This window comes from Morus notabilis, unplaced genomic scaffold, assembly GCF_000414095.1.
Source record: "Morus notabilis unplaced genomic scaffold, ASM41409v2 Scaffold1040, whole genome shotgun sequence".
Lineage (NCBI taxonomy): Eukaryota > Viridiplantae > Streptophyta > Magnoliopsida > Rosales > Moraceae > Morus > Morus notabilis.
The window spans coordinates 147,657-160,584 of NW_010367203.1; the positions used below are offsets into that span (position 1 = coordinate 147,657).

The following is a 12,928-nucleotide window of genomic DNA, read 5'->3' on the forward strand; positions in this document are numbered from 1 at the left end:
TTGCTTATTGCCAATGCTTTCTATAGCTAATCTCTATATTCCTGTGTCTACTCTAAAAGCGTGAGTAAATCATTTTATCTTAAATTAAACTGCCGACGGGAAAGATTATCCCAATTCCCAGCACAGAACTTACATATCCAAAGAAATTAAAAACTGGGACAATCTGAGTAAATGAACAAACTCAGATTCAACTAATTTTCTGAAGCAAGATTTGCCAACAATACACCGCATCAAGTCAACTGAAATAGTAGAATATTATAGCCACCTTGTCATTTTCACCATGTAGCAAGAGAATTTGATGGACTAAAACTCCAATTTACAATCAATTACGATTCAAATTTGTATTAAAGCAAAGAGAACAGAAATCAACAGTTTCAGCAGCTGGAAAACAATGAAGCTTAAAAACTACCAATACGAAGATGCTGAAACGTAACAAAATCGTTGTCAGAAACTTTAAACATCCGAACAAGTTAAGCAACCAAAAACCGTGGGACAAACAAACGGATCTCGGAGATAAACGAAGAATTGAAAACAATCGGAAGATTACAGAACCAGAATTGGATAAAGAAATCAATGTTTCATGAGAGAAGCCTCTAGATTCCGACATTGATGCGGAGAAAAAACGCTGCGGAACAGGAGCGAGAGGAGTTTACCTGAAAAGAGGGACCTGAAGTATGATTAAGACGAAGTAGATGCGCGAGGCTATCCACGGGACGTTGTTCAACCATCGTTTTCGCGAAGATGGCGATGAAGAATTCGCCATTATTGCCTAATTTCCTTCCGCCGTACAGAGAGAGAGAGAGAGAGAGAGAAGAGAGACGGATGGTACGGAGAGAGAGAGAGAGAGAGAGAGAGGGGGGATCTGGTGCTTGTAGTCATACAGGAAAAGAAAATATTAGTTAGTACCTAAACGGCGTAGTTTCATAATCTTCTTCATGTTTAGAATATTTATCCAGAAGAGTCAAGACTCAAAGAGTGCTGTGCCGAAGCGGTGTAAACGGCTTCGTTTCAAGAGAGAGACAACCTTACCAGACTAATTATTATCTTCGTAGTTCGAAGAACACAAAATATTACTCTCTCCGGTCTCCGTGTCAGTAAAGTAAAGAGTAAGAACCGCTTCTCAAGCAAAAATGGGTTTAGCTTCAGCGCTTAACGCTCCTTCCATCGGCCTCCAATGGGCCGCGTGTCCCGGCGGCGAACCCGTCCTTCTGGGCCGCCGACCGGCCCATCTCGTTCTGCCGCCTCAACGAATTCCATCTCGGTCTGCGTCCACGCTTGTCTTCTCTCGCCGTCGAAACCGCAACTCGGCAATCACATCTCCGAGAAAGAACAACAAGGTTTCATAGAAAAGTTATTTCTTTTGTTTTTTAATTTGATTTCATTTTTTTAATTTAGTTAAAATTTTCCGCTTTTTAACTTTAATAGCTGCAAAAGTTGGGTAGAAATGGAGGTTTGGAAGAGGAGGAAGAAGAAATCGATGATGATGCTTTTGAGGCGCTCTTTAGGCAGCTTGAGGAAGACCTTAAGAAGGACGATCCATCTCTGTTTGACGGTGACGACGACGACGAAGATATAAGCGAGGAAGACCTCGCTAAGCTTGACGAACAAATTGCCGAGGTGTTTGATATGACTGGTTACGACATTGATGAGGAGGATGAGGTTATTGAGATGGAAGAGGAAGACGAAGACGAAGACGAGGACGGGGACGAAGAGAAGGAGGAGGAAGAGGAAGAAGAACAACCCGTGACGCTTAAGAATTGGCAACTTCGGAGATTGGCTTCCGCTTTGAAAATCGGTCGTCGGAAGACCAATGTATGTATTTGATTTTGTTAAGAAGTTCATGAACTTTCGGTAGTAATGTTGGATTGGATGCTCTTTTACAGATTGTGCTCTTTTTTATTTATTTATTTATTTTTGTTAAAAAAATGGGGAACGTTACAATTTACAATTATCAATTATAAATCACATGAAAATTGTCTAACTCCGGAACTCGGATAAATAGGTGGTAGTTTATAATTTGTTGAAAGATGAATTTTTGGTGCTTATTGCTTGTACTGTATCTCAAATATTTTCGTTGGAAAAGGGTATTAAAGAGATATATGATTGATTGGAAGTACTGTTCTTGTATAAATAAAAATAAAAAATAAAAAAAAGGGCTTCATTTTAAATTTTACCCATATTCATCCCACGAGTTTATGTCCTTTGTCAAATAAGTACAGTTGTTTCATTATTTATCAGTGAAGGTGTGGCATTTGTTTGCAATAATTTCACTTTCAATTTTAGTTATATTAGATGAGCATTTTTAAGAGCACCTGAGAATAGAGCCTAACTATTTGCATTGTAATGCAGATCAAAAGTCTTGCGGCCGAGCTGTGTCTCGACAGGCCTGTTGTTCTCGAATTGCTACGAAATCCCCCTCCAAATCTTCTGATGATGAGTGCTGCTTTGCCTGATCATGAGCCTCCTCCGACAATAACTGTCACTGAAGTGAAGACCATAGAAACTGTTGTGGAGAAGACAACTACTCCCAAATCAGACACTGCGGAGAAGGTTCCGGTTCATGTCATGCAACAAAGATTCTCCAACCAAAAGAGGCTGAAGAAAGCTCACCTTCAAACTCTTGAAGATGTTTATAGAAGAACAAAGCGACCAACCGTAAGTGAAGTTTCTATTATCTTTCCCGTATTAGTTTTCATGGCTAGTGAAGCAATTTACTGCATTTCTTGTTGCCACGTAAAGTGAGATATATAATTCTGTCTGAAACTCATTTTCATGATCTGGGGTAGTTTCCTAATTATGGTAGTTTACTAATTATGGTCTGTGTGTGTGTGTGTTTGATAAACGACACAGAATGCGATGATTAGCAGCATTGTGCATGTGACAAACCTGCCCCGCAAGAGGATTGTGAAATGGTTTGAGGACAAGCGTTCTGAAGAAGGGGTTCCTGACCAGCGGATTCCATATCAACGATCTGTTCACAATACTGTTCAATGAAGGAATGTATAGACAGAGGCATGCACTTGGTAAGTTGTATGTTATGTTATGTTTTACTTACAAGGAGTAGATGAAGAATTACTTGCTTTGTTTTTCATGTCGTAGAAATCTAAAAGTATGTTGTGATACTACTGCTAAGCTTAAGCCTAAGCCTAAGCCTAAGCTTTACTCTGGAGGACTCTTTTTGGGCTGAAGCCTTAGTTTGGAAATTGGAACAGGATTCTCCTTATATAATGCCATCTCAACGGTGGCATTTCTTTTGTTATTTTCTTGTGATTTTTTTTTTTACTTGTTTGATTATTTATTAAAAAAAAAAAAAAAAACACACACACACACACACTCTCTTTTGCGAAGTTGGAAATAACTGAAAATTCTGAAATACAAACTACGAAGTGCGTCTTTTTCATGATTGAATACGAAATGTCTTCAAACGAACTACAGTAATATACTCTAAACGACATATCGTTTTTTAGGGTGGCAACGTTTTACATGTCAGCTTCGTTCTCAATTGATGTCGTTATACATTTTATTGTTGTCTTTTTTTTTTCCCCCGTTTTGTCGTTACAATTTTTGTGTCCTTTGCGTGGTGGTGATTATTGTTCAAGTTAATGTAGTCTCCATTAGATTCTCATCTTTCATTTCCCGTTGTTTTTAGTTGTCTTTTCAAACTCAAGACGACAAAAGATTTGCATTAAAGCATATCCCCATTAACAGAAAGCATATCTTAATTTTTTTTAAGACCTTCTCCGGTACGTTAACGTATCAGTAGACTAAATATTTTATACGTTAGATCTGTATAAAATCATATAAAAGTTAAAAAGTACGCAGATTGAACGGTTAAAAAACCTAACTGAATCTCCTTTTTTGTTATTCGACTTTGCTCTTTTTACATTTTTTTTTTTCCGTTACACTGGATACAAAATATAATGAATAAAAGCGAGCTCAGAACAAGAGCTACCTCCACTTAGATGCCAATACTAATAATACTAATACTATCATCCCCTGACCTGCTTAGCTGTGTCCTTGGCTGTTCCAACACACAATTTCTTCTCTCTAAGAAAAAGTTACTTTAAGATAGAAAGGGAAAGATCCTTTTGTGTAAATATTGGGGGGGACGAAACGGGACGAGTCCCTTGTCGAAATAAAAATTAAAAATTAAAAGAAAAAGAAGCCCCTGGGGCAGTGCTTGAGAAGGAAACTAGGGAAATGGAGTCTCTATTTTGAGTCTTAAGATTCCTGGTACATATTCGGGAAAGAGACGTATACGATTCTTGGTTTTGAAGGTTGTGTCTTGTGTGGGAATGAATTGGTAAAATGACTTTTGGGACCAGGACTACAAGAAAAGAAGAAATTTCACTTTCGATCAGCAGCTCGTCAATTTCCAATTCACTATTAGACTTATCACCAACACCAAGTTATGATCATACCATCTTTTTTTTTTTTTCTTTTTATTTGGAATAGTAGCGTACCGTGTGTTACTACAAATATGTAGTTCAACAATAATTATTTCGCGAAAGTAAAAACAAGGATAAAATTTTCAAAAAACATTGAACTTCTTGCAAGTTCGGATGGACTCAAAACCACCTTACACATCGCCTAAACAGGTTTTAGAGTTAGGTTGACACCACTTTATGCAATAGCCTCCTTCTGTATAACTTCGTTTTTTTTATTTTAATTCTTTTAATTTTTTTAGGGTTTATTTTACAACTCAAGTTTAAAACTTGAGTTGTGTATGTAAGAGAAAAACACTAAAATAAAAAAAGTTTATTTAAATTTTTTTGAGAAAAAAACAATGTAGTAATAGAACTTGTAAAAAGAACGAATCCTTTGCGTATGTGGTTTACTATTATTGAGGCCCCTTCTCTTTGTTTTGGCTAAAATGATGATTCTATTATAGTAATAAAACAAAAGCCCCAAAACGATGATTATCTAAACTAAATCACGTTATCTATATTTGCTAGTTACTATTTGTAAATAAATGGAAATTATAGTAATATGAACCAATAAAGGTTTTCTTGACATTTCCCAATTACAAATCAGTTATCACATCGAATAATTGCAATTGGTATAAACGTCACCATTTTTACCTAAAAAAAATAGGAAAACGTAGGAAAATGTTGTTAGAGGACCAAACAAATATGCAACTAACGAATCCTTCATCAAATCAAAAGAGGAAAAAGAAAGGTCCTCTCTCTTAGAAAAAAAAAAACCAAATTGTACGAGCGCTGCACGTGCGCATCACCACGCTGCAGATATTCAAAGTGCTGCCATGGCATTATTCGTAAATACACACCACATTTTACAAAATCGAGAAACAATGGCCCTGTTCGGTTGTCTTTAGTTTAATGGAGAAAGCCCATTCGAGTGAAGAAATATGGCCCAAGTTAATGTTCGTCGTATGAGACTCGAGACCAAACTCAAAATTGAACTCAAGTTTCCCACCCATTCTCGAGTTAATGGAGAGCCACTTACTCGAGTTACTCTTCTAAACTTCTACAGTGGTCTTCCTGAGAGATTCCCCGCCGAAGCTGAGGTCTTCTCCTTCCACACGCTACCCTTCACGTGCTCCTCTGCTCGAGATTTCCAACTTCAGATCTCAAAAAATTTCTTCCATTATGCTCGAGATTTCCAGCTTCAGATCTCAAATACAATTTCTTCCATACTCGTTTGCTACTTCAACGTTATAGACCTTCCTCCCCCAAACCCAATTGTTTTCCCCTATACCTGCAATTAGAAACCCTAGCCCCCAAATATTGTCGCTTCATTTGCATCCTTTTTGTTTCCCGTTCAAAACGGGAAAATTTGTAGCAAACCCATCGGTTCGGCAACCTCGGTGGGTTAACATCATCATCCGATGTAGAAGCAAGAGCTCACGGCGTACTGCTCTCCAATTGCGACATCAAACATCCTTCCCCTACCGTTGTCGTCGGCGGTACCTCAAACACTCTAACCCTTCCTCACGTTTTGGGAATCTCGAAGGGGATCAAATTTCCTCCTCCGTTGGCTCATATTCGGTAAGTATAGAACCAACTCCTTTGATTAATTTCATATGTGTTATGATCTTGTGTGATTTAACATCCATAGTCACTAAGCTTGTGTGATTTTAACCTCAGTGGACTCAAATTTTTCGAGCATCCGAACCCTAGCTTACTAGGTTTAAAAAAACAAAATCACTAATCATTGTTGGCAATTGAGGGATAGTTCGCAAGGGAAAAAACAATAAGTAGGCAATTGAGGAACAGTCCGAAAACAATAAGTAGGCAATTGAGTGACAGTCTGCAGGGGAAAAAAAGAAAGAAAGGTGAATTAGATGACTACCCCACTGGAGTCCTTGCGTCTGAACTTTTCTATCACAGTTTTCCTAGCATAGAGGAGAGAAGGCGTAGGACTAGTAGTAAGGGAATCAGAAATATGGACCTCTAGTGTTTTTTTTTTTTTGTTTGTTGGTTCGCTTGGTTGTTTTTAGTGTTCATTTTATGCTATGTAATTTGATATTTTTAGAAGCAGTAACCATAAAGCTATGTGATATTAAGCTTTATAACCATAAACTTTTAGCTTCTAAACTTCAAAATTGCTATCAAAGCCATTACATTTCTCAGTCATGAATTCTTGTGCAATTTGGCTCTCCTATTGATCTCTTTTCGTGTTTGATTTAGGTGAAAGTACTGCTATATGCTAGTTCATTTATGACTGTTATTTTTTGTACATGGTCACCGTGGCTATGATGATTCCAGTCTGTTTGATGGCCTAGTTCCTTATGTCTAGTGATATTCAAACTTATGGTAATTATTGGTTGCCGGTTTATCTAATTACTCTTGGTTGGTATGTTTGATTTACTTCACCCTAAATGCCTTCTCGATCAATATTCCTAAGTTAGGTAAACCTTGGTAGCATACTTGGCATTGCCTAAGATAATGCTCCATACCGGATTTGTATCCAGCAATCACATGTTTTTCACATGAATAGCAAGTGATTGTTGGCCTTGGTCCTTATGTCGAGTGATATTGTAAGGGGTGACGAGTATTGATTGTCGGTTTATCTAATTAGCCATGACATATTGTTCATTTTAGCACTTACCACCATGTTAAAGTGAAGTTAAACTTTGTAGCTTAGTTGTCATAGCCTAGAATAATGCTCCATAAGGGGACGATAAGGGCCATTATACATTTCTGAGTCTACTTACCAAAAAACGTGCTTATCATATGAATTTTATATGCTATGTACCTATGTATTGCTGTCACATTGGCATTGTCAATACCTAGATGGTGAGAAAGAGAGATAAAGCTATAAATTAGAGCCCTGAAGCTGAAGAGCAACTGCTTAGGCGTCTAGGTGAGTTCAATTAATTGAACTCCGCCGGTACCACCCCGAATTGAGACAAATTCACGCAATGGACAACGGAGCTAAGTAACCATTTCAGCGTCCCACTTAGTTGGGATAAAGTTAAACAAAAAGCGGGGAGGTTGAAAAAAATATTTGACGCAGAGTTCCTACTTCGGACTGCTACTGGCCTTGGTTGGGATCCAATTGAGAGGAAACCAACCTGCACCGATCAATATTGGCAACAATTTGTCACTGTAAGTTCATCGTATGATTTCCGTAATTGTTGTATGCCTTGTTGTCTTACTTTACTTACATTAATCTTACCCCCTTCATCAGAGTAAAAGAAATATTCCATACTTTATCATTATTACTGTATATGCAGAGCCATCCTGAGGTTGAAAGGGCAAGAAGGAAGCCTTTAGCGGATTATGATTTGTATTACTGCGCATTTGTGAATTCACATGCCACTGGTGTAAATGAGTACGGCCAAGAAGAAACCCCTATAACTCCACCACATCCCCCAGAATCGATCCCAGGCAGCCCCATTGACATTGACGAAGGGTCCCAACACTTCAATGATATAGTCGATACTACATATATAGAAATGAGGCACAGTGTAAGCAGTGGTGGCCGAATCCCACATGTTGCCTCACAGTCCCGTTTAAATAATAAATGATCAAGTAGAAACAGTCAGACACGCGTACCAAACTTCATGGAGCGTGCCGTGGATTGCCTAATATTTATTGAAAATAGTGGTCGCAAACGAGCTAAAAGTTCCACCACACCGAATTCTGTTGAAAATGAGACGTTTAAGGACAAATGCATTGATTTACTTGGAGAGTTGGAAATACCTCAAGATCAATATCTTTTTATGTTGAACTTTTTTACGACACATGGTACACTTCAACGGCCATTTTTGCGCATGAAGGATCATCATCGGTTGGTTTGGATTCAACGGACGATGGAGCAACATGCAAATAAGTAAGTCCCACCTCCAGCACCAACCTACTTCATGCTTGGACCACAACCGCCATTTCAGTCTAGCAATCCAATGAACCAGCATTTCTCACACCCTTCCTTCAACCATACATGCCCCTGAACTTTCCACCATATTCCGGCCGAAATGGAAGAGATAGCGGTTGACATTCTCATCAACAACGTTATTGTGTTCTTCTTGTTCTTTTTTTAATTCATTCATTGTACTCTATGATTCTGAGACATTGGTATTTGAACTTGTTTTAGATGCATATTAACATTTGGTCCAATTTTGGGCTATTTGAGGACCATAGATATTTAGAATGTTTGTAAATATTGTTGGACTTGTTGTTGTTTAATGAGTATTTATTTTTGTTTGACATATAATAGATGACCAATATTACTTAAACAGGTGATGATCAAATACTTTGATATTTGCATATTTCTTAAACCCCTAAACTTTCATGTTATTAGTTGGAAACTTTGACAGACATGGATCACCATAGGAACGGTTGTCCAAGGCATGGATCACCAGACAACGATAGTGACGATGAATTTTTCAGGCAAGTTGTCGCGGCTGCAACTTTGTTATGCATTGGATTTGTATATAGAGAACCATCATGCCGAAAGCACACTTCTGGCTGGGGAGGTAGGCTTAAAGTGGATTACTATCTCAATGGGAGTCCAGAAGTGATTTACGACAAAGTTCGCATGAGTAGTGACGATTTTAAACGCCTATCTTCAATCCTTGAGGAAAGGGGATTACTGCAACCGACAGTCAACCTTAATGTTGATGAGCAATTATTCATATTCCTTACAATACTGTGTCAAGACCAAACTAATAAGGAGGAGCATGACCATTGGCAGCGATCGGGATCCACGGTATCAGAGTATTTCACGAAAGTTCTTGAAGCGGTTTGCCAATTAAAAACAAACTTCATACGGCATCCAGATTTTTCTACCGTGGATCCTCACATAATTGTAGGTGGAAACAAGTATTCACCGTGGTTCGACGTAAGTTACGAACTTATTACATAAATTTATTTATCTACTTCATAACTTTAGTCATATTTTATCACAAAATGAGTTTAACTAACACATAACATAACAACGGACATAATTTTGTTAATTTGAAGGATTGTGTTGCAGCACTAGATGGTACGCACGTTCCATGTGTGCCTCCCCGTGAAACGGCCGAACTTTACAGAAATAGGAAGAGGTTCTTTTCGCTTAATGTGCTCGCAGTTTGCTCATTTGGTATGAGATTTAGGTACATGCTATCTGGCTGGGAGGGTTCAGCACACGATGCGAGAGTACTTGCATCCGCCTTAGATCAACCGCGGAAACGATTTCCGAAGCTGCTACCAGGTAACTGAAACAAACGTCTCTTTCTACATCTACCTAATTCATAAGATGGCATTCAGAGTATAACTGTTGATTGTGATTACTTAAATACATGTAAGAAAATTCTACCTCGTTGACTCGGGCTACGCAAACAACGAATGTTTCATGGCACCATATCGGGGAACAACATACCATTTGCAAGAGTATAGGAATCGACATGGTAGAGGCTTCCGCAGTGAACGTGAATTGTTCAACTACACACACTCCTCCATGCGTAATGTAATCGAAAGAACATTTGGTGTATGGAAGGCTAGGTTTCGTATTTTGAAAAGCATTAACCGTTACCCCATTGAAAAGCAAGTTAAGGTTCTGGTTGCATGTGCTATAGTTCATAATTTTATCCACATGTACCGTAATAAAGATAGACTATTGGATCAGTACTCACAAGATGGCGTTCCGGTTGCAGACATTGATCCACAGAATGTTAAAGAGGTTATCAATGACAATAACAATCGCGAAAGACAACCAATGAATTATAATGTAGAATTGGAGATGAATGTGTTAAGGGATGCAAGAGCGCATACAATGTGAGCAATGTACCGTAATTGTCGTACGCACTAATAATAGTGTATGGAGAATTGCGATATTAATTATGTATATATTGTGACTATTTGCTCTCCATTTATAATGGAAACTCATCTTCTAGTAATTTTTTATATGGTATTTTAATTTATTAAATGAAGAAAATGTCTACGTTGTTTTTAAATTTATTACTATGATTCACTTTTATTTATTCAAATTAAATTGCATAAAATCAATTAAATGAAATAAATAAAAAAATTTCAGGATACTATTCACAACTCAAAATTAATTAAAACAAATACAAATTCAAATAGATTCTAATCTCAAATTTTAATTCAAATTATAATTTTAATTTAAGTTATAACTCAAACTAAACTCAAAATCAACTTTCAAATTACCTAACTCAAAAATGACAAAAAAACAGAGTCAATATTACCTTCAGCCAGCACATAAGGTGGTCCCAGACTCCCAGTTCACTGCATTCAGACCAACCCTCGTCCCATGCGTCCGATGTTGACAGATCCGACGGCCACAAAATCTCCACGATCCTCATCTCCAAACCTTTGATCCAACCCACTCCTCATGGCTTTTATTCCTCCACGTTCACCACTTGCAGAGCCGTTGATATCCGAAACACGCGACGGCTACAGATCGCTCACTCTTCATTCATACTCGCTCTTTCTCTCTCTCGCTCTTTCTCTCTCTCGTCTCAACTCATCGCGGCACTAATATCCCGCTCTTTTTCCCCTCTTTCTCTCTCTAAAATCTCTTCTCAAAATCAATTTCTCTCTCTCTTCAGATTGCAAGCGAAATGCAAGAACAAGCAACGAGTTCAATCGCAGCCAGCTCTCTGCCTTCAAGCAGCGAAAGATCCTCCAGCTCTGCTCTTCAAGTTGAAGTCAAAGAAGGTACGATTTTTTTTCTTTTTTTTTTCTTTTTTCTTTTACAACTCTAACTAATGTAATTATGCATTTGATTAAGTTTAGCCACGGTTGATACCTTTAATTCGTTGAATTTAATAATGCGTATCTTCAAAATTTGTTTTTTTTTTTTTTAATTTTCCCTGGAATTGCATTTTAGAAAACTGTCTTTAATCTCTTTGACTTGAAAAGCAACGGACGGTGACGATCTTATTTGATTGTTGATTTCATTTTCGTAAAGAAAAAATCTTTAAAAATTCTCTCTTTTATTTTTCCTGAAATATAGCGATGGAAAGCGATGAGGAGATCAGAAGAGTTCCCGAGATCGGCGGCGAATCGGGCGGAGCATCGGCTTCTGGCAGAGATACCGGTTCGGTGGGCGGTCCGGACCGGGTCCTGGTCGCAGGGGAAGGGCAGAGAAAGAGAGGAAGAAACCCGGCTGACAAAGAGAGCAAGAGGCTAAAGAGGTAAAAATGGATAATTGTATTGCAATATATTATTATTTGCATTTGTTCTTCTGCTCTTTTTGGCCTTTATTTTTGGGGCCAGTGGCAGTTATTGTGTTCTTTTTTTTGTCCCTCAAACAAAAAAAAATGTAAATTAGATTGCTGAGGAACAGAGTTTCAGCGCAACAAGCAAGGGAAAGGAAGAAGGCGTACTTGAGTGACCTGGAAACTAGAGTTAAAGATTTGGAGAAAAAGAACTCTGAGCTTGAAGAGAGACTTTCCACTTTGCAGAATGAGAATCAGATGCTTAGACATGTATGTCCATCCCTATCCATCTTTGCATCATCATCATCATCATATGCTCGTAACAGAACATCAATACATGCATCATCCTCAATTTCTGGGCAATATGTATGCATAAGCGTGTTGTCAGGTCCCATTGGTGGGACGGTCCAACCATCGTAATATGTAAAAATAAGAACGTAACATATATTTAACGTAAATAGATATCGTGTAACATAATATTACATTTATTTAGTGTTGAAAGGCCTAACACTAAGAAATTAAGTTATTCTAGTTTATTTTTACAATTTAATTTAGTTTTGACATAATAAGGACGTTAAAATGGCGTAATAATGACAGGAGATCACTAATTATCTTGGTGTCTTACAATTTTAGCTGTCACAATTTTAGCATTGATGTTCAATTAAATAAATATTATATTACATTTTCATTTCTATAAGTTATAATGACGGGACCGTCCCATCGGTAGGATCATAGACTAACCCTTATATTTTGAGAAATTAACATCTCCATAACTATAACAAATTTAAATATATTTAATAATAGCCGGCAATCATCATAAAGTGTTGAGTCTGTTCTTATATGATTTAAGTGATGGTATGCCTATTCGTATGTGGTCTTAATTTGAATCATTGATGACTGATGAGAATTCGCTGGTAGGACCACCTGACCAAACCCATCACTCTATTATTGATAACTCGTCCCCTTTCTTGTCTGGGTTAAAAAATAATAATAGCAATAGTTACTTATTGCTTGAAGGCAAAAAGTAATGATAATAAAAGTAATTGCTTTTATTTTTCTGTATCTTCTCTTTTGACATCATTATTCTCATTGTTTCCGGTAACGTGGCATGAAAAATTTATTTTCTTTTACCGAGATGATCATGACGTCTGTCCTTATAACTTGTGCTGCGCAGATATTAAAGAACACAACGGCGGGTAGGAGAGGAGGTAGTGGTGGTTCAAACGCTGATGGTTTGTAAGGGAGGAAGAGAGTTGACTTAGGGAAGCTAAGGGGAAACAGAAATGGTATAAGAGAGCT

The 12,928-nt window shown here is 37.7% G+C and overlaps 2 protein-coding genes across 3 annotated transcripts; both read left to right on the forward strand.

The window, feature by feature from the left end:
* The first annotated feature begins 954 nt into the window (after window positions 1–954).
* LOC21389085 (protein OVEREXPRESSOR OF CATIONIC PEROXIDASE 3) lies at window positions 955–3,223 on the forward strand. Its single transcript, XM_010112053.2, has 4 exons — window positions 955–1,337; window positions 1,426–1,812; window positions 2,350–2,655; window positions 2,851–3,223. The coding sequence occupies exons 1-4, from the start codon at window positions 1,131–1,133 to the stop codon at window positions 2,992–2,994; spliced, it is 1,044 nt and encodes a 347-aa protein (XP_010110355.1). The 5' UTR covers window positions 955–1,130; the 3' UTR covers window positions 2,995–3,223.
* A 7,632-nt stretch (window positions 3,224–10,855) lies between these two features.
* LOC21389086 (transcription factor HY5) lies at window positions 10,856–12,920 on the forward strand. Of its 2 annotated transcripts, none has more exons than XM_010112054.2 (4): window positions 10,856–11,126; window positions 11,425–11,605; window positions 11,743–11,899; window positions 12,804–12,920. In XM_010112054.2, the coding sequence occupies exons 1-4, from the start codon at window positions 11,030–11,032 to the stop codon at window positions 12,867–12,869; spliced, it is 501 nt and encodes a 166-aa protein (XP_010110356.2). In that variant the 5' UTR covers window positions 10,856–11,029; the 3' UTR covers window positions 12,870–12,920. The 2 variants fall into 2 exon arrangements, with proteins under 2 accessions (XP_010110356.2, XP_024030520.1); XM_024174752.1 differs by having other exon boundaries at window positions 11,758–11,899.
* The last annotated feature ends 8 nt before the right edge of the window (window positions 12,921–12,928 follow it).

Coding starts and splice junctions, on each gene's coding strand:
- LOC21389085 (XM_010112053.2), top strand. CDS start 1,131: ATGGGTTTAGCTTCAGCGCTTAACGCTCCTTCCATCGGCCTCCAATGG. Junction 1,338..1,425: donor CTCCGAGAAAGAACAACAAG/GTTTCATAGAAA, acceptor TAACTTTAATAG/CTGCAAAAGTTGGGTAGAAA. Junction 1,813..2,349: donor TCGGTCGTCGGAAGACCAAT/GTATGTATTTGA, acceptor ATTGTAATGCAG/ATCAAAAGTCTTGCGGCCGA.
- LOC21389086 (XM_010112054.2), top strand. CDS start 11,030: ATGCAAGAACAAGCAACGAGTTCAATCGCAGCCAGCTCTCTGCCTTCA. Junction 11,127..11,424: donor TCAAGTTGAAGTCAAAGAAG/GTACGATTTTTT, acceptor CCTGAAATATAG/CGATGGAAAGCGATGAGGAG. Junction 11,606..11,742: donor GAGAGCAAGAGGCTAAAGAG/GTAAAAATGGAT, acceptor AATGTAAATTAG/ATTGCTGAGGAACAGAGTTT.